This window comes from Pleurodeles waltl, chromosome 1_1, assembly GCF_031143425.1.
Source record: "Pleurodeles waltl isolate 20211129_DDA chromosome 1_1, aPleWal1.hap1.20221129, whole genome shotgun sequence".
In the NCBI taxonomy this organism is placed as follows: domain Eukaryota; kingdom Metazoa; phylum Chordata; class Amphibia; order Caudata; family Salamandridae; genus Pleurodeles; species Pleurodeles waltl.
Genome location: NC_090436.1, coordinates 166253523 through 166274820, shown reverse-complemented (window position 1 = coordinate 166274820; position 21298 = coordinate 166253523). Strand labels below are relative to the sequence as shown.

The 21298-nt window shown below is 43.2% G+C and overlaps 1 protein-coding gene across 1 annotated transcript in view; it reads left to right on the top strand.

The window, feature by feature from the left end:
• Positions 1 to 21298, top strand: part of CCDC68 (coiled-coil domain containing 68) — a 161891-nt gene that overhangs the window by 71298 nt on the left and 69295 nt on the right. The window contains exon 9 of the mRNA XM_069219631.1: positions 9804 to 9887. Coding sequence (XP_069075732.1) covers positions 9804 to 9887 — 84 coding nt within the window. The remainder of the gene's footprint in view (positions 1 to 9803; positions 9888 to 21298) is intronic.

Sequence of the window (21298 nt, the reverse complement as noted above, 5' to 3'; positions counted from 1 at the left end):
TTCTAAACTGCCATTTTGACCTGGCAACTGCACCTACTTGCTTGGCCCAAACCTTTCATTTTACTATATGTAGGTCATCCCTAAGGTAGACCCAAGGCAGCCCCATGAGCAGTGTTCAGTGTATTAAAAAGGTAGGACATGTGCTGAGGTGCTTTACATGTCCTGATAGGTAAATTGCAGTATTGCAAGGACTGTCTCTCCCATAGGGTAACATTGGGATTGTCTTGAAATATCTTTTAAGTGTAATTTTCCATTGGGAGTAGATAGAGATATGGCGTTTGTGGTCTCTGAACTCACAATTTAAAAACACATATTTTGGTGAAGTTGGTTTTAAAATTGTAAGTTTGAAAATGCATATGTGTGTGCACCCCTCTGAGATAAGCCTGACTACTCGTGCCAAGCTACCAAGGGGGTGAACAGGAGTTATCATAGCTGTGTGACTCCCTTACCCTGACTAGACCATCACTCTAGTGTCTAGTCCAGAACTGTGGAGAAATAGATTTATTAATGGTGGCATGGAGGAACTCCATGCTGGATTGAGGTTTGAAGTAAAGAAATATTCATTCTTGAGTGTTTTAAAATGTCTACATTGCAATGCTGTATGCTCTTGCATTGCGGAAAATATTTTCAGGTTTGTTTATTGTTGATGCACAAAATGCATATTGATATCTCTCAAACTGTTGAATGAGATAACTTTAAAAATGTCTGAAAGCACGAGATGTCCCACTCCTTCTTAACAATACTTAGTGCTCTCAGGGTACTCCCTGAGATATTTAAATATTCTGTCATACTCTGTTGAAATGGTAGCATCTGGGTTGGAATCTGCAATTTATTAAAGCAGGATAAACAAAATGGCTTGAGGATTTCGGAAAATACTGTTTGCTTAATGAAAAAAGTTTCAAATCTATTAACAGGCGAAACTTTAAAAGACTAAATAGACCAATCAGAAATATATCTATATATTTTTTGTCCCCAGATCAGAGTTCATGTGTGCTATACAAACTCCCCTGGTTGAGCGGGTGTTTCTATACTTAAATATTCAGTGAAAATCAGCGTGATGCTCCACTCTTGATCATAAATCTGAGGAGAAACCACACTTGGATGAGAAAACACCATGCAGTGTGCACAAAATCAAATATACGGCTTGACCGCCCTCTGGTGTTCAGAGGACCCCAACACTCTAATCGCCCGACAGTAAATACAGGTATAACGACAGTGTATGGAATATGAGATGTTCCTGCAGTGTTAAATCACAAGCGTCGGAGTATTAGAACACATTTCAGCTATTTAAATGACAAAATATATACTGTAATGTCTTATTTAGAAAAGAGAATGTCAATTATTTATTTTAATAGCCATAGCAGCCAAGATTTCAGATCACTGTGTGTGCCATTTTTATAATTTCCATGTAATTATGAGACATTGTGACACTTTCTCGCGAGCAAAATCAAGCTATGAAGATGAGGGAACCATATAAATATCAGAAATTACACCCGTTTGAGCAACGAGACACTCTAAGAATATCTTAGTGTCCATGTAACCTCAGGTGCATTGTGCTCGCCCACATTTCCTCTTCATTTCTCTGGGGAGGGAGAAGCTCCTGGGGGTCGTCACATCATTATTTGATTAATGATCTATGGAGAGGAGGCATGCGTGTGCCACCCCCCTCACCGAGCACGAGTTCTCACTAGATCTCCCTTGGGTGCCCCCATCTACCTGAGGACCAGTACTTGCACCATGGAGCCCCGGAACTGCGATGCTGAGGAGGGTTGTTTCACTTGCCTGGGATAGGAGTTTCAGTGACTGTAGGGTATGTAATTTCCCACTATATTTTGAGAATCCTACACCTCCTGTTGTACACCATCGCCATCTTGTGGCCTTTGATAAACAGTACTCGGAGCTTAACTAGCAAAGTAAGAAACTGGAACTACACGGTTTTCCTGCACTTCAGGACACTATTCTATTGTGTGACAGACTTTGGGATTGCGGTAATGCAGAAAAATGACAGAAAATGTGTTATTCTAACGTGGGATGCGTGGCACTTAGCAGGACTGCATTGTCGAGTACTGCATTGTCCATGGTGACAACTCAGAAGTCATAACTTATGAATGGGAACACTAAATTTGATACTTCAAGGTATCCAAAGAATTGTTGCATTAAACCCAACCTGATGGTCAAGTTGAATGGAATGTAACTTGGACCCAGATGCTAAGTGTAGTTAATAGCCACTTTGTTGCCTAACGTTTTCCAGTGACCGTTTGTGGTTGCTGGTCACAAGGCAGCCTTCTGACCACCTGGGGGGAGGGGTGCATGACTCTTGGGAAAGAACACAAAGAGCCAGCCATTGGAAGAGGTGTGACTTCTCCCTGGCAGGAAGGCCAAACATGGTTTGAGCCCAAAAGGCAAGCTTCAAAGGAAAAGCTGCCTTTGAAGGGCAAGTGTTGGACACAGACCAGAGGGGCTGCTCTTTTGTTCTTGCAGACAGGTTGTCCGGGAGAGAGGGGAATCCAGCACCAAACCATTTTTTTTCTGTGTGTGTAGACCACTAGGTAGCCACACCTCTTAGCAGGGTTAGAAGTGTTCTGCCGTCTTGGGAGTGGGTGGAATAGTACATTCTGGCCTGGCTAGATGCCACACCTGACAGGAAGTCATCATTAGGTGGGAAAGGACCTGGTAGCCCATAAGCTAGTAGTCACCACATCCCCCGAGGGCACAAACTGGGCAATAAAGTGGCACCCCCAGGTACCCAGACCTCAGATCCGTTGCATCTGTTTGAAAGAGTTGGCTGAAGGAGGGCAGCCCTGCTCTTCATTGGACACAGCAAAGAGAGGTTACACCAAGTCTGAATTACACTTGCTGCTCCCTGAGCTAGCAACGAGATAATGGTGCATGCAGTGCCCTGCTTGAGGAAAACCCACCCGAGCCTCAGACAGGAGTAACTGTAAAAGCCAGTTGGCTGGATTCCTATTACAGCTACAAGGCCACAAAGCCTAAAGAAGCCTGCCTTAGTGACTTGGTAGGCCAGATGCCTAACTGCCCCTGACCACCAAAGTGCAGCCTGGGATCGGTACCCTCAAAAGTCACACCCAAGTTTACTGGACCTGGGAGAGTCATCAGAGTGCAGTTTGGTTTCTCAAGACGGAAGTTATCACCAGTTAAAGGGAACCTCTCGTTTGGCTGCAACCAGAGACCAGTCTACTAGTGGAAACTGTTTTTTGGGTAGACTTTGAGGAACATTGGCCCCTGCAGCAAAGGTTGCCTCACAGTGAATGTAGACTGATGAGTATCCCAAGGATATCCCCCACCCTGTCACAGGAGCAGCATCCTCAGCATACTTCGCCATCTTCCGCATCCTGTATCCCTTGAATCGTGCCCACTCCATTTCATCTATGATGGTTCACCCATAGAGCCTGCAACTGGAATGGAGACAGCTTTGACTGTGAAGTTACTGTCTCACCCAGCCCTTTTGGCTCCTGTGACTTGCTCTCTGTCAAAGTTGGTCACCCAAAGAAAGGCAGAGTAGTAGTTTACAAATGTATAAAACATTTCCAAAGTTTGATATTTATTACAATGATTATTAAGTGATATATTGTTCCTTTAAAAATGTATATATCCAAAACCTTCTGCTGGGTATTTGTCATTGAGGTGTTTATTTGAAGATAAATAACACAACCTATATTTATAAATTGGTGTTTGTTAAAAATGGGGTCTGTAGTTGGCAGTGGTTTATACCCGGTGCAAGTAGGGACCCTCACTCTATTAAGGGTAAGTGAGTCACACACCAAAGATAAACCTTGCTTAACCCCCTTGGTAGCTTGGCACAAGCAGTCAGGCTTATCCCAGAGGCAATGTGTAAAGTATTTCTACACACACACAGTAGCACAGTGAAAACACCACAAAAGTACTTCACACCAGTTTAGAAAAATAGCCAATACTTATCTAAATAAAAAAAAATACCAAAATGTCAAAAATCCAACATACACAACAAAATGTGAATTTTTAAAGGTAAAAGAGTCTTAATCCATAGGAATCAATAGATGTGTTGTTTTAGCACAAAGTAACTGGTATGCGTCAAAAATAGAGCCGCAAGAGAGGTGATGCGTCAGAAAAGCAAGCAAGGCGTTGATTCCTAAGTGATGCCGGATGTCGATTCCTTCCCCACTAAGTGATGCCGGATGTCGATTCCTTCCCCACTGGTAGGTGATGCGTTGATTCTTTCCCCCGCAGGAGAACAATGCGTTGAGTCCCAAACACGCTCCCTTAGGTCCTTGCTGCGATGTTGAAGATTTGACACCCTGGGTCGATACGTGGCAGGCGCTGCATTGAATTTCCAGTCACGGGACAGCCGCTGCATCGATTTTCCTGATGTGCACGAAGTGGTGCATGGATTTTCCCCCGCAAGTTATCAGCTTCCACTTCTAAGGACCCAGGGACTTTATGTGGCACCACTTACCAAGTCAGGACTCTGCAGAAGAGCCCAGGGACTGACATATGAAGTCTTTGATGTCCCTGGGGCTTCACAACAGGAGGCAAGCTCAATTCCAGCCCTTGGAGAACCTTGCATAACAGGATGTAGAAAGCAAAGTCCAGTCTTTGCACTCCTAGGGCAGAAGTAGCAGCAGCAGGCCAGCACACCAAAGCAACAGGTAGAGTGGTAGGTCCTCCTCAAGCATCCAGCTTTTTTCCCTGGCAGAATGTACTCAGTTCAGAAGTGTTCTGAAACTGTGCGGTCTGCAGTCCAATACTTATACTCATTTCTGCCTTTGAAGTAGGCAAACTTAAAAAAAAAAGTCTTTGTAGTGCACAAGGCCCGCCTCTCCCTGTCCTGTCTCCAGACACATACTAGGGGGTTGGAGACTATTGTGTGAGGACAGGGCCAGCACTATTTAAGTGCAGGTTTCAACTCCTCCCCTCACTCTAGCCCAGGAAGACCTATCATGATATGCAGGACACATCTCCGCTCCCCTTGTATGACTGTCTAGAGTGAAGTCACAAACAGCCCAACTGTCAGTCTGACCTAGATGTGTATTCAGCAGCCAGACAGAGGCACAAAATAGAAGAGCAAGGAAATGCCAACTTTCTACAAGTGGCATTTTCAAACCTACAATCTAAAAAACAACTTTACCAAAATATGTATTCTTAAATTGTGAGTTCTGAGACCCCATACTCCAAATCTCTGTCTGTTCCCAATAGGAAACTGCACTGAAAAAATATATGTTAGAAATGGGGTCTCTAGTGGGCAGTCAGTTTGCACCCTGTCCAAGTAGGGACCCTCACTCTAGTTAGGGTAAGGGAGTTACACAGCTAAAATAACCCCTGCTCACCCCCTAGGTAGCTTTGCACAAGCAGTCAGGCCTATTTCCGAAGCAATGTGTAAAGCATTTCCACATAACACACAGTAATATAGTGAAACACTGCAAATGGATACCACACCAATTTTAGACAAATAGTCAATATTTAGCTGTGTAAAAGAAGAACAAAATGAGAAAAATCTAACATACAGTAATAAAGATATGAATTTTGCACGAATTACTTAAAAGTACAGTTCCTTGAAGTCGATAGCTCCATCTGGGGGTATTACTGCATCGTGAACAACAAATCCAACAGTTCAGGCTGACCGCAGCATTGTGGGCCAGCTACGGTGTCGGGAAGACCCACAAACAGTACCATGGAAAGGTATGGCATTGTGATCCTGATGATGATATCTGGAGTGCGGCGCCGCTGGCCTTGGCAGGTGTCGGTGCCCGGGTCGTCGGGCCTTGAAGCCACACGCGTTGGTGATCGAACTCTGTGCTGATGACGAAGTCAGGAGCGATGGCATTGATGGTGCTGGGGCGACGGTGCAAAGCGGGACGATGTGATGTGTGGTGCCCACAGGTCATGGTGCAGGCAGCAGCTTGGTGACAGCGTCCTGCAGCTTCAGTGAGACCAGGGTTGCAGTGTGAAACTGGGCAGTGCGACGTGCAGTGTCTCCAGGTCGCGGTGCAGGCAGTGGCATTGTCGTTGTTGAAGCGCTTTTGTCGGTAGGCCTAAGGTGGCGGTACGACATGGGGTGGGCTCCGTGTGGTGCCCCCGGGTCACGGTGCAGACAAGGGCATTTGTTGATGACACTGGAGACACTGCACTTAAAAGATATGTAAAGCAAGTCCCCATGTTACCCTATGAGAGAGATAGGCCTTGCAATAGTGAAAAACGAATATGGCAGTACTTCACTATCAGGACATGTAAAACACACCAGCACATGCCCTGCCTTGTAGATGTACTACAACCTGCCCATAAGGCTCTCTAGGGCCGACCTACATGTAGTAAAAGGGAAGGTTTAGGCCTGGCAAGTGAGTACCCTTGCCAGGTCGAATTGGCAGTTTAAAACTGCACACACAGACACTGCAGGGCAGGTCTGGAACATGTTTACAGGCTACTCATGTGGGTGGTACAATCAGTGCTGCAGACCTACTAGTAGCATTTGATTTACAGGCCCTGGGCACACATAGTGCACTTTACTAGGGACTTACTAATAAATCAAACATGGCAATCATGGACAAACAAATCACCAATGCAATTTACACTGGGAGCACTTGTACTTTAGCACTGCTCTGCAGTGATAACGTGGGCAGAGACAATAAACCAGCAAGAATCAAGTCCAGCATATCATAAAAACAGGAGGTCAGAAGGCAAAAAGACAGGGGAACACACCAAAAGATGTCAGGTCTAACACTTGTCCCCTCCAGCTGAGTAGGGAGAACTACCTAACCCCCTTGGGAGTTAACCTCACTAAGGCAGAAGAACCTGGACAGACCCATCAGCATTGGTGTGTTCTGTGCCAGGGCGGTGTTCCACCGTAAAGTCCATCCCTGGTAGGGAAATGGACCACCTCCGCAGTTTTGGGTTCTCACCCCATCATCTGCATTAACCATCTGAGTGGCCTGTGGTAAGTCTCAACCCAGAAGTGAGACCCCAACAAGTAGTGCCTAGCCCACAGCAAAAGTTTCCCTTTCAATTGCACTTCACTTCTGTTTCCCGGGGAGTAGCCTCCTGCTAAGGAAGACTACAGGTTGATCTATGCCCTCTTCATTCAGGTTTGAGAGTACCGCTCCCACACCATGCTCTGAAGCATCTGTCTGCACCACAAATTATTTGGAGAAGTCGGGGGCCAGCAGCACGAGTGCTGAACACATGGTCTCCTTCAGGGTGTCAAAGGCAGTTAGGCACGCCTCAGTCCAGATCACCTGTCTAGGCTGCTTCCTGGAAGTCAGCTGTGTCAGGGGAGCAACAATGGTGCCATTTCCCTTGCCAAATCACCTGTAGTATCCGGTGAGGCCTGAGAAGGCTCTCACCTCTGTCTGGGTTTTGGGGGGGTGCCCAAGCCCAAGTGGCATCAAACTTGGGTTGTCCTATCTGGCACTTACTGGTCTTGATAGTGAGGCCTACAGCATGCAGCGCCATGAACACTTCCCAAAACTTCCCAAAGGTTGGGCTAGTGATCCTTCCAGCTGGAGCTGAAAACAGCAATGTCGTCAAGGTAGGCCTGCCACTACTCCTCACCCCATCCCTTCTACTATTGCATGATACTAGGGAGTTATATAATTTCTCCCAACCTCAAGGCCGACTACTGCACACCGCTTTGGCCACAGCAAAATTATGTATCCTCAGACACTGGTGTGCAACGGCCATCCCTTCTCACGAGGAATGGATTGCTGCAATGTATCAGGCGGCCTCCCATGAACGACTTATATATGACCTACAGGATAAAACAGATGTGTTCTTACAAACCTGGTCGCCCTTCCTCTCCTGATCAATGAATTAAGCTCCCCCCCGCGAGAGCCCACAACTAATCTACACAGGCGAAACCTCACCTCCACCCCACTAACTCACTCAATGTCACTCCCTGCTTAATTATATCCCCCTTGATCCGATCCAATACTGACATCCTATTGAATACTCACTTCCAATTTATCATGGATATATCATCTCCCCACCTCCATCATTATCTGTATCCCTTTCCTCTTCATTCACACCTTCATTAACCCACTACCTCCCCCCTTCCCCTTGTACGTATTATCACAGCCCCGCCTGCCCTATGACCCCAGCTCTACCACCTCTTATTCCTCTATATATGATTTTTACTTCCCTCCCTCGGTCACTATTATTATCCTTAAGGCTATTACTATCATCACCCCTATCAACATTAACTTCTTCTTTATTTACATCCCAACCTTTATCTAGACTCCTCCTCCCCTTTCCTCCTTTCTTTTTTATTCCAATTTCCCTTCCCTTCCTCTTCTCCCTTACCTCTTCCTCCTCGGCATACTTATAGCCTTACCCCTCTCCTCCTACTAGTCTGATCTGAAAACGCCTCCTTCATCGGATAATTTCCGCCCCTCGTCCCTGATTATTCCATCTCTGTTCTACATAGTGCCACGAATTACCCGTTATCATTATCTATACTACTATTACTAAGGAGTTCTTACACTTCTGCACCTCATACCCCTAGATCTCTATATTAAGGTTCCCACTCAGACCTACCCTCCCCATATGAAGAGCAGGATACTAACCTCTTCCACATTATGATGGAACAACCTCCCTAATCCTCTGCTTTTATTCCCTAAACGAAGGTCATTCGTAATTACTCTCTCCTCACCGTTACCCACCGTTCCCCTATAACATTCTTTTTGCACCTACCCCACCCCGCTTATCTGGCTTATTTAAGGAAGGATTATTCCCGGGAAAAAAAAAAAACAATCTGGCCCCCTCTTGGAGACCTGGGACAGGACAATGAGGGATTATTAGACTACTATTGAACTCTACCGCTAGTATAACAATGCTATAATATACCTATATCCCAGGGCGGGTATATCCTACACTCATGGTTATATTATAATAATAAGATAAGGTTTGAGAACCTCCTTGTACTCTTAACTATTTTCCTATGATAACAATATGCTGGTGATAATAGTTATACACCACGAACATAAATACTGGTTTAAAATGTTTCTTAATTTCACGTGTGTATATGATGGATCACAGACTGTATGTGTCACGTAAGCCTTGAAGGGCTAAGCTCTGTATTTTTCTTTTGTTTACCTGTTTAAAGCTGTGAAAACAATAAAAAAAAAAAGGTACAACACAAAAAAAAAGAATGTTAATACTTGGGTTTCAGGAAGTGTAGGGATGCATTGTTCTACCTTCTTATAAATACTGACGAAGTGTTTCAACGGGTTTGCGCTTTCTTGAAGGCAGATGTGAGATCAAGGAGAGTGATGGAGGTTTAGGGGACATAGTAGCCTATCAAAGACTCACTTGGCTGCCTGTCTTATTTCCTGATTTTTTTTGGCCGGTGTGGTTTTTAGAATGGGGGTTGCCGTTACCAGGTTACTGGATTTCTTTATGTATTTGGGTATGCTGTTTGTATTGATCTTCTTTAACTGTTTGTCATTTTATGTATCTTCTACGGCTATCTGTATGCCGAATAAAGTAATTACTGACTAATAGCATTTAATTTCGACGAAGTTTTCAGTAGTGTCCACAGGGTGGCAGCATTCTCACATGTGAATAGTTTAGATTTTGTTTTCTTTTCAGCAATAGCAAAAGTAACCTAGCTCGAACGGCTTAGAATCTTGTGATTATGAAAAAAGATTCTAACTGTGCCTAAAATAATTAAAATAGTGTAACGTAGTCTGGTTCTGCTGTGGAACAATCTACTACTAGGTAGATAAGGCTAGGTTGATGTTGTTTAAAAAAAAAAAAAAAAAAAAAAAAGAAAACTGCTAAATAAAACCCTTTGGCTTAATATGTTTTGTCCACAGATTGAAGACTTAAATAACGAGCTACAAAAACAAGATGAGACCATTGATCTCTTACAGGAGAAGATCCAGACACTGGAAACTCAGGTAAGGAGCCCGCACGCTTGACTCCTCTCTTTTTGTCCATTGTCGGTGACCTTTTTAGGGTCGAGCCTGTGTTGCATGCGCTCGCGCATCCGTATCGCAGGGAGATGCTTTTGTATTCAGAAAAGGGCTCGGAGCCCTGTCAACTTCACGTCAGTGTTTTTTATTGGTTCGTGGGCTTGCCTAATAATATCTGCTTGCTTTCATTAGTCGAAGGCAAGCATACGTCATGCCTTTTCCGGTGGCTAGTCCTCCTCGAGCGCAGCAACCAAGTACAGAAAACGTGCGAGGCTCGCTGTTTTCCATCGGGCTCGTGGACTTCTTTTTCTCTAATTTACGAGCGCGATCTCGCTTGGCAGAAGTCGAGCGCTTTACATAGTTAATTTCAATTTTTCGGGTTGTGTACACAAATGCACTTTTGCCCGATAGGTGAAAAGTCGGGTTAGGAGTTTACAACGCGATCAGCTCTAAGATGAGCAAACGCGAGACCCGTTGCATTGTAAATGCTTGTTTTTTTTAAATTTAGGTTAGGAAGATGAGAATGTCTTAACGTTTTAACTATTTTCCTTTTTTTTTTTTTAAGTTTGCATTCGTGGGACTCTGACATACAAAGCACATTTAAGCTATATCTGATGGGTGCCCAACACCTAGAGCACGTGCTCTTCGCTGCGAGGGATTCTCCAATACATTTGTAGTCAGGCGAGGCGCAAACTGCCCACCTAATCCATATCAGCGGGGCGGGCATGCTTTCTGCTTCATTAGGAATAGTAGTGAAAACTATGAACGTCAATTCACCAAAATGCCTGGGGTAGCGGAAGTGAAATCACACGCCATTTGACCTTTACTTTCACTCACACACCCTCAAGCACGCACACATCATACATTTAAAAGTATTTTTTGCTTACCTCAGCTTCCAGGGACGGTCATATTCCAGCTAATTGTACTCCATTCTTTATTACACTTATAGTTAATAATGTAGCATTTAATATTAGGGTTATAAAAAATTTTTAAAAAAAAAAAAAGAGGGAAAGTTATAGCTCCATGGGATGTCCAAAAGCACCAGCTGCCTCTGTGTTTCTGGCCCTGATTTTGCCATCTCTGAAGCAAGGGGTCTAAGGGGCAAGCCAAGGGTCTCAACTGCGACCCCCTAAATAATGTCCGTGGTGAAGACTGGGACAAATGCCTGCACTGGACAGCAGACATTAATTCTAGCAATTCCATTCACAGTATCCATGCATGATCACCCAAAGCCACTAAACAGACACAGATTACAATGCCACATAAAGTGTCACGTCATGAGGCTTACATTGGCAAGGGCATGTAGCGGTACATGGGACCATTGTCTCATCATGACGTCCCCAGCCTGCACAAACCCCATGTAAGCTGTCAGATAGGGAGAAAGAGCACCCTGATAGCAATAGTCACTTTCTCTGGGGCTTTAAAAATGTTTGCACTAGAGCTGGCGTATACGACCAAATTCAAAGGAAGTGCAGACACAGCTAAGTGGATAGGATTTGCTTGGACCATGCCTGCTGGTTTGCTTCGGACAGTGATGCAGCGCTAGGCTATCCTCCTCCAATCGTTTACCTGATGAATCTTTTATTTTTCGACATTTAGGCGGAACAGCATAACGTGAACCAAAAGTTCAGTTACAGCAATACAGAAAATTAGAAATAAAATCTGGTTCTCAGAAAACAGTTTTCGATATTCTTTCCTAAACATGAGTAATGTCTAAAGTCATTTAATATAGAATCTAAATCCATCAAGGGTAATAAAGAAAAATCCCCAAAAGTTTGAGAAACGCTTAAAAAAGGGAAACAAATATATATATATATGCACATGCATGTACAGAAGGTTGTCTGCATTCAGAAGCCCGATCAAGTCTTCTAAAAGAGATAAGAGTTAGCCTAAGCCACACTCTGCAAAGGAAAAATAAAAATGACACTGGGAAAAACATAGAGGTCTGCACCTCTCCAAGTCTTAAGGATTAGTGGCTCATTTCAACCTGCGAGAACATTAGTTGATATCCCACGTCTTCTAAATACCAGCCCTCATTCATGCCATCATGGGTTCCTTTGCCCTCTACATCCTCATGTTGTATGCTGTAACATTTGCAGATTCTCCCAGACCAGTCCTGAGAACGATGTCAACTTTGGGTACCTGCAACTCCTCAATACATACTGAAAGAGGACTGTCAGTGTGATATCTTGACTCTAGCTAACAATGCCTGTGAATACAGCTGCAAAGAAAAGACACAGGCAGAAATCGAAAACAATATTTCATGCTGAAAGAAATACAGGCCTAGTCATGTCAAATTTAAATGTGTAATTCAATGGTGCACATTTAATACATGTTATCTGTGTACATATAACTCCAAATAAGTAAAATATTTAGTATATATACCCAAATGAAATTCATTCTGCAGTTTTATATAAATGCAATAGAACCCTGAATACATGTATATAATTGCATACTGAGAACTACACTATAAGAACTACACTATAATATTCAAATGTAAAAACATTAGTATGCACATTTACATAAATCCTTTTTGTTTCTGAATACATTTCAATAGAATAAGAATGATCTTATCCACTCCTCAAAACCATATTTCTATTAGTGAGGTTACAGCACTCAGAATATATGAATTTCTAGTTCTACAGTGATTGCACTTCAGTAATGGGTTCAAGTGCATCACTCTACATTAATAAAGTTAGAACACACAAAATTTATAATGCTAAGTACACATATATGCTGCATATTTATGACGTGTAAGGGTGGAGCCAAAATTGGAGATTGGCTGCTCCAATCCTCCCTCTGCTGACAAATCAAGCCATCCCATCAAGATAAATATCTATCAGATGGACCAGTCAAAACCTCATAGGCTTATTCAGAAATGCTTGTCTGGACTCCTCCAGATGCTTCATGTCATATCTGCTCTGTCTATCTGCAAGTTCTAGTCTGCTCTTTTCCTCTTTACTAGAGTGTGTGGGTAAGCTCAACCCTACAAGTAAATGTATTAATACGACAGTTACTACAACTAACACTCCTACAAATATGTATCTATATGTACCACTATTACTACTAGGCTCCATGGCTTTTCTGAACTCAAACCATTTGGTGAAATGCAGCAAATGATTCTTACTTGTACAAGGGTGGCAAAAAAATGTCTATGCAATGAAATTGTTATTCACAAGGTCTTTGTGAGTCTTCCTTAACCCCACTCCATGTTTTTGTAAATGACAACCCTACGCTGTCTCTGCAGACTCAGACCTGGGTACTCTTCTTTCTTCCCTACAGAGGCTATTTAAATGTCTCTAATAAATTCACAGTTCAAATTCACTCATAATCACACCCAAGATAAAGCGTCTAACAGTCTGTTTAGTGGCAATATAAATCCAAAAAGTTCAGTTCAAGTAGGCCCAGTTGGATTTGTAATGATATAACAAAATGTCCCAAATTCTCTCTCCCAGTCATTGGCAGCAAGTCAAGTGAGGAGTGCCTTCGATAAGGTACTCTTGCTCTCTTTGATCTCCGTACTAGAAGCCCGTCATCATCACTGCCACTCACGCCACATTTCTCCATGTCTTCTGGAATAGTGTGTGATACTCTCATTTTGGCCAGTGTATTCTTGGCCAGTGGTCTCCAGGCACTAATTGCTTTACTGTGGCACTAGGCCCTTTGCCAAGATCTGAGTTTGTTGTTGTCAGTACTTCAGGATGAGACCCTCTTGCTCCAACTTCAACCGCTGACTTAGTCAGACCCCACCGGGGCAAAAATTGTGCTGCCCCAGACTCTTGCTGATCCCCAACAGTGTGGCTAACCTGCTCCCTTTGTCTCACTGTAACCAAAAGCACTTCAGGGAGATGTGCTATTACATCATCAAGTGGACATGGGATTCTACGAGTATGTGCGGCATGCACCCAGCTGGGGAGACTTCCGCACTAAACAGCTGTGGAAGTCAACAGGATGACCTGGTAGAAATCTCTCCACCAAGGTACCAAGCATGTTTTGCGCATATAAGTCTTCATCATAACCCAGTTGCCGGTCAAGATAATGGCACTGCTCCTGTTGAGGCAGAGCTGTAGCCTCTCCAACCGGATGAGACACAGAATGCACCACATCAAACAGTCCTTTACAGTAATTGAGAACCATGTAATGTTTACAAGCACATTTAAAGGCGAAGCTGGCATTCTCATTTCTCTGATTATCTCATGGGGAGACAGTCCTGTCCTCCTATCTGGAGTACTGTGAAGACTCACCAACTCAAGTGGCAGCTCATCACACCATTTTAATGAAGTGGAACCACACACTTTAGCCTGTCTGGATTTCAGTGTTCCATTGACTTGCTCCAAAATACCTGAAGCCTCAGGTCGATTACTGCAATGTAGCCCCTGCTCCACTTGCAATGCTGCACACAATCGCAGGACATCATTGTTAAAGTGGGTCCCTCGGTCTGATTCCAGAGAAGTCGGGAACCTGAATCTGGGTATGATCTCTCTCAGCAATTAGGTACTGTGAGACTATAATTTCTCCTAATCAGGAGCCTTCCACCCAACGTGAGAAAATGCACACAACACTAGGACATATCTCAGCCCATTACACACAGGCATCTTGATGAAGTCCAAGTGCATCCTGTTGAAGGGACCTCCTGATCTCCTTATGTGATTCAATGTTACTGTAGTTCTGTTGCCTACATTCATCTGCTGACACACAACACATCTGCATCTGTGACACAGTGCTTCAGCCGTCAGTCTGAAACTAGGATTTAACAATGTCTGCTGAAACAGATGCACTATGGCATCCTTCCCTACATGAGTAGGTCCATGATAATGTCTTGCCATTGGGAGTAACAGACGGTCTGGCAACACAGGTCTATAATTTCTCCTAATCCAGGAGGTTTCCACCCAACGTGAGAAAATGCACACAACACTAGGTCATATCTCAGCCCATTACACACAGGCATCTCAATGAAGTCCAAGTAAATCCTGTTGAAGGGACCTCCTGATCTCCTTATGTGATTCAATGTTACTGCAGTTCTCTTGCCTACATTCATCTGCTGACACACAACACATTTGCATCTGTGACACAGTGCTTCAGCCATCAGTCTGAACCTAGGATTTAACAATGTCTGCTGAAACAGATGCACTATGGCATCCTTCCCTACATGAGTAGGTCCATGATAATGTCTCGCCATTGGGAGTAACAGACGGTCTGGCAACACAGGTCTTCCATCTCCAAAACCCCAAATGTCATCCTCATCTCTTTGAACACAGCCTGCTGTAACCCAGACTTGCTTCTCTGATTCCGACACTTCCTCCAGTAGTCTCTTAACTTCCTCCCAGGTATCTGCTGTGGTTAGCAAAAGGTTGTAATTAGTTTAATTTGTTCCCTCGTTTTGATATTAACCGTTAAAAGTACAAGCTTTTAAGGCACAATATCTGGCGACTTCATCGGCATACCTATTTCCTACAGTTACATAATCATCCCCTTGGCAGTGTGCTGAGCATTTCACAACTACGATCTGAGCAGGGAGCTGTAATGCCTTCAACAAATTATGCACTTTTTCTCCATTCCTTATTTGGGACCCTGGAGACGTCATAAATCCCCATTGTGACCATAGCTATCTGAAGTTGTGGAAGACACCAAAGCCATACTGTCAGTGAAAATGGTCACGTTCAGCTGGTCTAAAATACAGCATGCTCTATTGTGAGCAATCAATTCAGCCACTTGTGCAGAAAACACTCCATGAAGCCAGGCGGCTTCAACCAAACCAGAGACAGTACAGACTGCATATATGCTGCTTTTAGGCTTCCCTCATGGTCTTGGAAACACGAGCCATCAACAAACATTACATAATCTGATTCAGGTAGTGAGTGGCACATCTTGTATGTCAGACCTTGGCTTGGTGTACAGTTCATTAACATCGTAACAGTCATGCTCATCTTCACGCTCAATAAGCATAATTTCCAGGAATGGGCAACAAGTTAGCAGGATTTGGAATAGTACATCTTTTAAGAGTGATATTGCTAGCAGCAAGTATGACCTGTTCATATTTAGTCAAACACCTGTTGGTGAGATGTTGAGTTCTGGTGAGGGTCAACAATATTTCCACAGAGTGGGGGACAAAATCTTTCAAAGGATGACCCATAACAATGCTTTCACACTGTTTAAGGCTGGCACCTGTTGCAGAGATGGCTCTGAGACAGCCAAGCAATGCAGCAGCTACTGGGTCAAGAGTAGCTGAAAAATAAGCAATAAGTCTGTGAGCATTTAGGTGCATCTGAGAGAGCCCAGCCCTCCCTCTCACTGCAAAACAAAGTGAAGTATTTGTTATAACCAGGCGTTTACAGTGTTTGGGCACAAGAGATTTCCTTCCAGCTCTGAGAAGGTATGCATGCTAGTGTCACCCCGTGGTACCGGATCTCTCACATCCTTGTGCGTCAGCCTTTGTAAAGGCTTGGTCACTAGGGAAAGTTAGGAAGCCCTGTCAACAGTAGCCCACCATTCCTAAAAACATCCTGACTTTTTTCTGAGTGTTTGCAGATTAATTTGCACAATCACTGAGATTCTCGCTTGTGGCGCCTTCCACAATGTGATGTCTGAGGTACATAGCTTCTCTTGGTCAGGGATACTTTGTCTATTCTCAGCTAAGTGGTTCAACAGGGCAGTCCTATCTTGTGTCAGGCTTCCAGTGTATTTGATGCCACCCAGCAAGTCATCAATATATTGGACCAAAACTGAGTGATAGGACATTACCAGGGAATACAAATTCTTTTTAAGAATCTGATTGAAAATGGATGGACTCTGTGTACCCTTGTGGGACTCTGCACCATGCCATAATATGACTACTGAACTGAAATGCAAAGAGGAACTGACTGTCCTCATGCAACAATATGGAGAAGAATGCTTTGCAAAAGTCTGTGATAGTGAACCAGGCTGCCTTATGTGGAATTTGAAATAAAATCACAGCTGGTTTCAATACCACAGGACAATAAGGGAATACAATGACTTTGATCTTTCTTAGGTCCTGCACTATGCCATACTTGCCATTGGATTTCTGCAAGCCCATGATGGATGAGTTACATGGACTCTTTCACCTCTTTTTTTTTTTTTTTTTTTTTTTTGAGTTACCGCTATTAGCATGCCTTGTTTTTTGAATCATTGAGTCAATCACAGGAGTAATGTTAGCAATAGTCATTAGGCAAATTATATTGCAGGACTCTTGAATATTCAGCAGTGCGTCTCACCGTTATGCGGACAGGTTAAACACCTTTAATAAGACTGATGTCCTTCTCTGAAAAGTCCCAGATTTCAGGAAGCACTGTGTCTCTCAGCTCTGGGGGCAAATCATTACTTGTGAGCATGAGGTACAGTCTGACACCTGAATTCTGATTTACATGTTTAAAGGCAATGTCTTCATCATTAGTTTGGAACCCAAAGCCTTTTTGGGTACAATAAATGGAACAATTAGGCTTCCACAAAAGATCGCGTCCAAGCTTTACAGAACTTTAATCACACCCCACAAATTGATGATTCTCCTGAAATGACCCTATTTTAACAGGTACACCATCAGTAATGGGGCTAGTCAATTATTGTTTGCTAGCACCTACAACTGGGATTCTTTTTCCCAAGAGGGGTAGGTTGGGAACCTCTGCTGTTCTAACTGTAGAGTGGGTAGCACCAGTATCAATCAGAAATGATACGCCATTCTCCTCACCATCCACAAATGGACCACTCTGATCTACCTCTAAGGTTGCGCCAAGAACACAATCATCCTCCTCCCTCAGGCCCCATTATTGTGACATATCTGAACTGTAATCTTTGTCTGCTTGTATCATAGGGTACTGTTGAGACATACCCTGTTGCTCAAAAAAGTTATTATTCGCATTGGAGACCTGATTTAAGTTAGATCTGGAAGCATTTGCATTCTGTTATGGCTCTGTGGCTTGTGGAACCTGCATCACTGGGACTTGGGGCACACTAAAATATTGCATTCTCTGTCTCTGTGTATGCTGTGTTTGAACAGGATTATTAACCTGATATTGTACACATCCACTATTTTGAACCTGGTTTTTATTTGTCATGGTACCGCCATTGAAGTGATATTCCCTTTTCCTTTGCCCCATCCTACCGTAAATGTGACAAGGATTTGTTTTCTTCAGAGTAGCTGCATCAATGCCTGTACTCAGATCTTTTGGGATACCACAACCTTTACTCTGTTGTTGAAATCCATTTCCACCTTGCATCGTCAGAGCTCCCTATTGATACACTCCCTGCATAGCACCAACATTCCCAACAAACTACTGATTCTGAAATTGTTGTGCAGCTTTCATTTGTGCCACCATCTGAGTCTCTTTCAATTTTTTCTTCTCCATCTCCAAATTCATCACTGCAATATTTAGCATACCTCAGAATTTCATCAGTTGACTTATTCTGTCAACCTTGACCCAAACAAGGAGATACCTTTGATTTAAAAAATGTAATCACCTGTTGGTACTTTCTCATCACCACAGGTGATAGACCCTTCATTATTGGATGTCTCATAGGTTCTTCTCAGGCCAATCCACAGCTATTTTGCATTCAACCCACAGATCACATGGAACCACAATCTCAAACAAAGTATGCAGATCTATCCACAGAACCTTTAATAGTTTCACAAACCGGTCAGCCAGTCTGTTCCATTCCACTGGTTTTTCCCTCTATTTTGGAAAATCATTTGTGTATGACACAAGATCACTTCTACTCCAGGGCACGTGGACATAGCCTCCACCAGGAACCTCTGACATTGTGAGAAATTATACATCTTCCTCCTCTGCTCCAGCTTGAGGCAGTTCTATTCTTACTTTCTTTGATTCCTTCTTTACCCACCTGCCTTCCCATTTAAGCAGCTCACTCCATTTTCGGACATAGTCAATTAATTTCCTTGTCTGTAATTTCATTCCCGGTGGTCTCATATTAGAGCGATCACCGTCATTAAAATCTAAACAATAACCTCTCTGTAATGCCTTGCATTTTTTGAAATCAGTTTTGGATTTATGGGCTAATTTGTCCAACCTTTTATGAGCCTGTCCAGCACATCTGGTGATTTTTTACATATGAACAAGAGCTCATTCTTCTGGTAGGTATTTAATTGGGACATATCTAGATTTCCAAGTATTTCATTTAATTTTTAATTTAGCAAGATCTATAGTCTTTTCCCTTTCTGGGGTTTGAACTGCCTTTCCTCTTAATAACACTCCTTCACCTACATTTTGAATGTCTATACCTTAGAACCATTCATTGAATTTTTGGGGACTAAGACGCTGTTGTTGTGCTGGGGTATTCATTATTAGCTCTCCCCTAGAGGTTCTAGAATTTGCATTATCTGGTGAATTCCAAATGGACATCTCAGAATTTGGCGAATCTAAATGTGTTCCTGTCCTAGGGGTAATGCAGTTAGCACTTGTAAGTGCATTCATTTTAAGCAAGAAAAAGAGTGTTTATGTTTAAGGAAACCATTCATTCGGGGGAAATCCGCTTCGATTTAAGGTTGGATCTGCACTTGTGGCGCGTAGATTATTCCTTTGTGTCAAAACTGAAGGAATTCTTCCCATTAACAAGCTCACAGGATTGTTACCTGAGATGCCCATTTTAGGAGCAACATTAAAGGTATGTGTAGTACTCCCTGCCAATCCAGGTTTATACAAAGGAACTGCAGGACCAATTGTGACAGGAACGGTCAGTGCATCTGGGGTATTTAAGACCGATGAATTTGGAGGGACTGTCATAGCTGAACTCTCTCCCATCGAATTAGGGCTCATAGCTAACAGTACTGTAGATACATCAGACTTCTCACTGACATTTGCATTACTCACTCCTCCTGCTTGGGCCACATTATATGGGGGTGGAGGGTTTAACAATAGTTCATTTATGAAATCCTCATGCGGATCACTATCACTTTTCTCACCTCCATTCTTTGACATCTATCTCTTTCTTCTTCTTCCTTTCATTTACCTTCCACAGTCATCAATGCAGGATACAGTCTAGTTCCCCCGATCATATCAGTTCTCCAGGTCTTTTGTTCCTCATCTCACCTAGCATCCGCACAAGTGCGTATTGCCTTCTTGACCCTTCCTTCATATCTTTCCTTGTGTCTTTGGTGTGCTTTGTGTTCCCAAGCATTAAGTGCTTTGTATTGTGCAGGTCTAGGAGGCATTTTCATGTCGTACAACATCCTACCAAATTTTCACAAGATTCGCAAATTGTGTGCCATAACGGGAAAATGCCGAAGCACCCTCTTTCTCAGTGATCTTATGCCATTGTTCAGGCCATATACATGTGTGAAGACCCATATTTATTGCCAGATAATGACTTGGTGTACCTTCCGGAGGTGCCTCTTTGCCCTAACGGGGTCAGTCACATCCCCCTTTATCAGACTTCATAGTGCTTTAAAGAATTTATTTTTCAATAAAAATATGCAGATTTCCCAAACAACATTTTGTTTAAATCAAGAAATGATTCTTCACCCACAATTCTCTGATCAGCATCCACAGCCAATACCAGCATGGCTCTCTGACGTAGCCAACCAATACCAGCGTGGTTCTACACCAACTGACCTAATACCAGCATGGTACCCTGTGATGTCAACCTCACTCTTTGCAGTGGCTCGCCCTCCTTTACAATTTTCCACTAACACACACACACTCAACAATTTCCACACAAAACAAATGCAAGGAGTTTCAACAACTAACTTTATCTGTTCCTCTAAGGAATTCAATATATTGAAACACACAGAAAACGGCCCAAAGTAACGCTTTCCGACCTACTCTTGCACACACTCGAATGAAACATCGACCAGCAGGGTCTCACTTGGATTGATATAGTTCCTCGTGTGCACTGAGATTCACTATGCCAACCACTCCTCACAATCACACAACGATAAAGTCCTTGTCTGAACAGTGATGTCAAAGTCGTAGCACCACAACATTGCAGACAACTACAATATAGTGTATTCTACACTTTTTAATACCATCCAGGGATCTTGGGCTATGACAGACCCAATAAGCACTTGAATTTCTCTGCATTAAGTAGCACATCTACACAACAACTTAAAGTATCTCCGCAAAACACCTCACAGCCACTGCAAAACATGGCAAACTAAGTATAAGCAATCACAACGCACAACCTTATTAATACTCACACTTACACTGTTCCATCTCTTTCATTAATCGCTGAAACTCCATCAATCCACCAAACGAACCAGGAGCTTTAGAAATTTGGGCTGGGTTTTGGCAATTTTCTGAATGGCCAACCCAACTCTCTCACTTCAGTGACTGTCCTTGCTGTGCAGTAATGGCTCCAGTGTAGTTTTATGTTTGCACTTCGTCTCTCTTGATTAAATAGTGGTTAGTTTGTCAGTTTAAAAAAAAAAG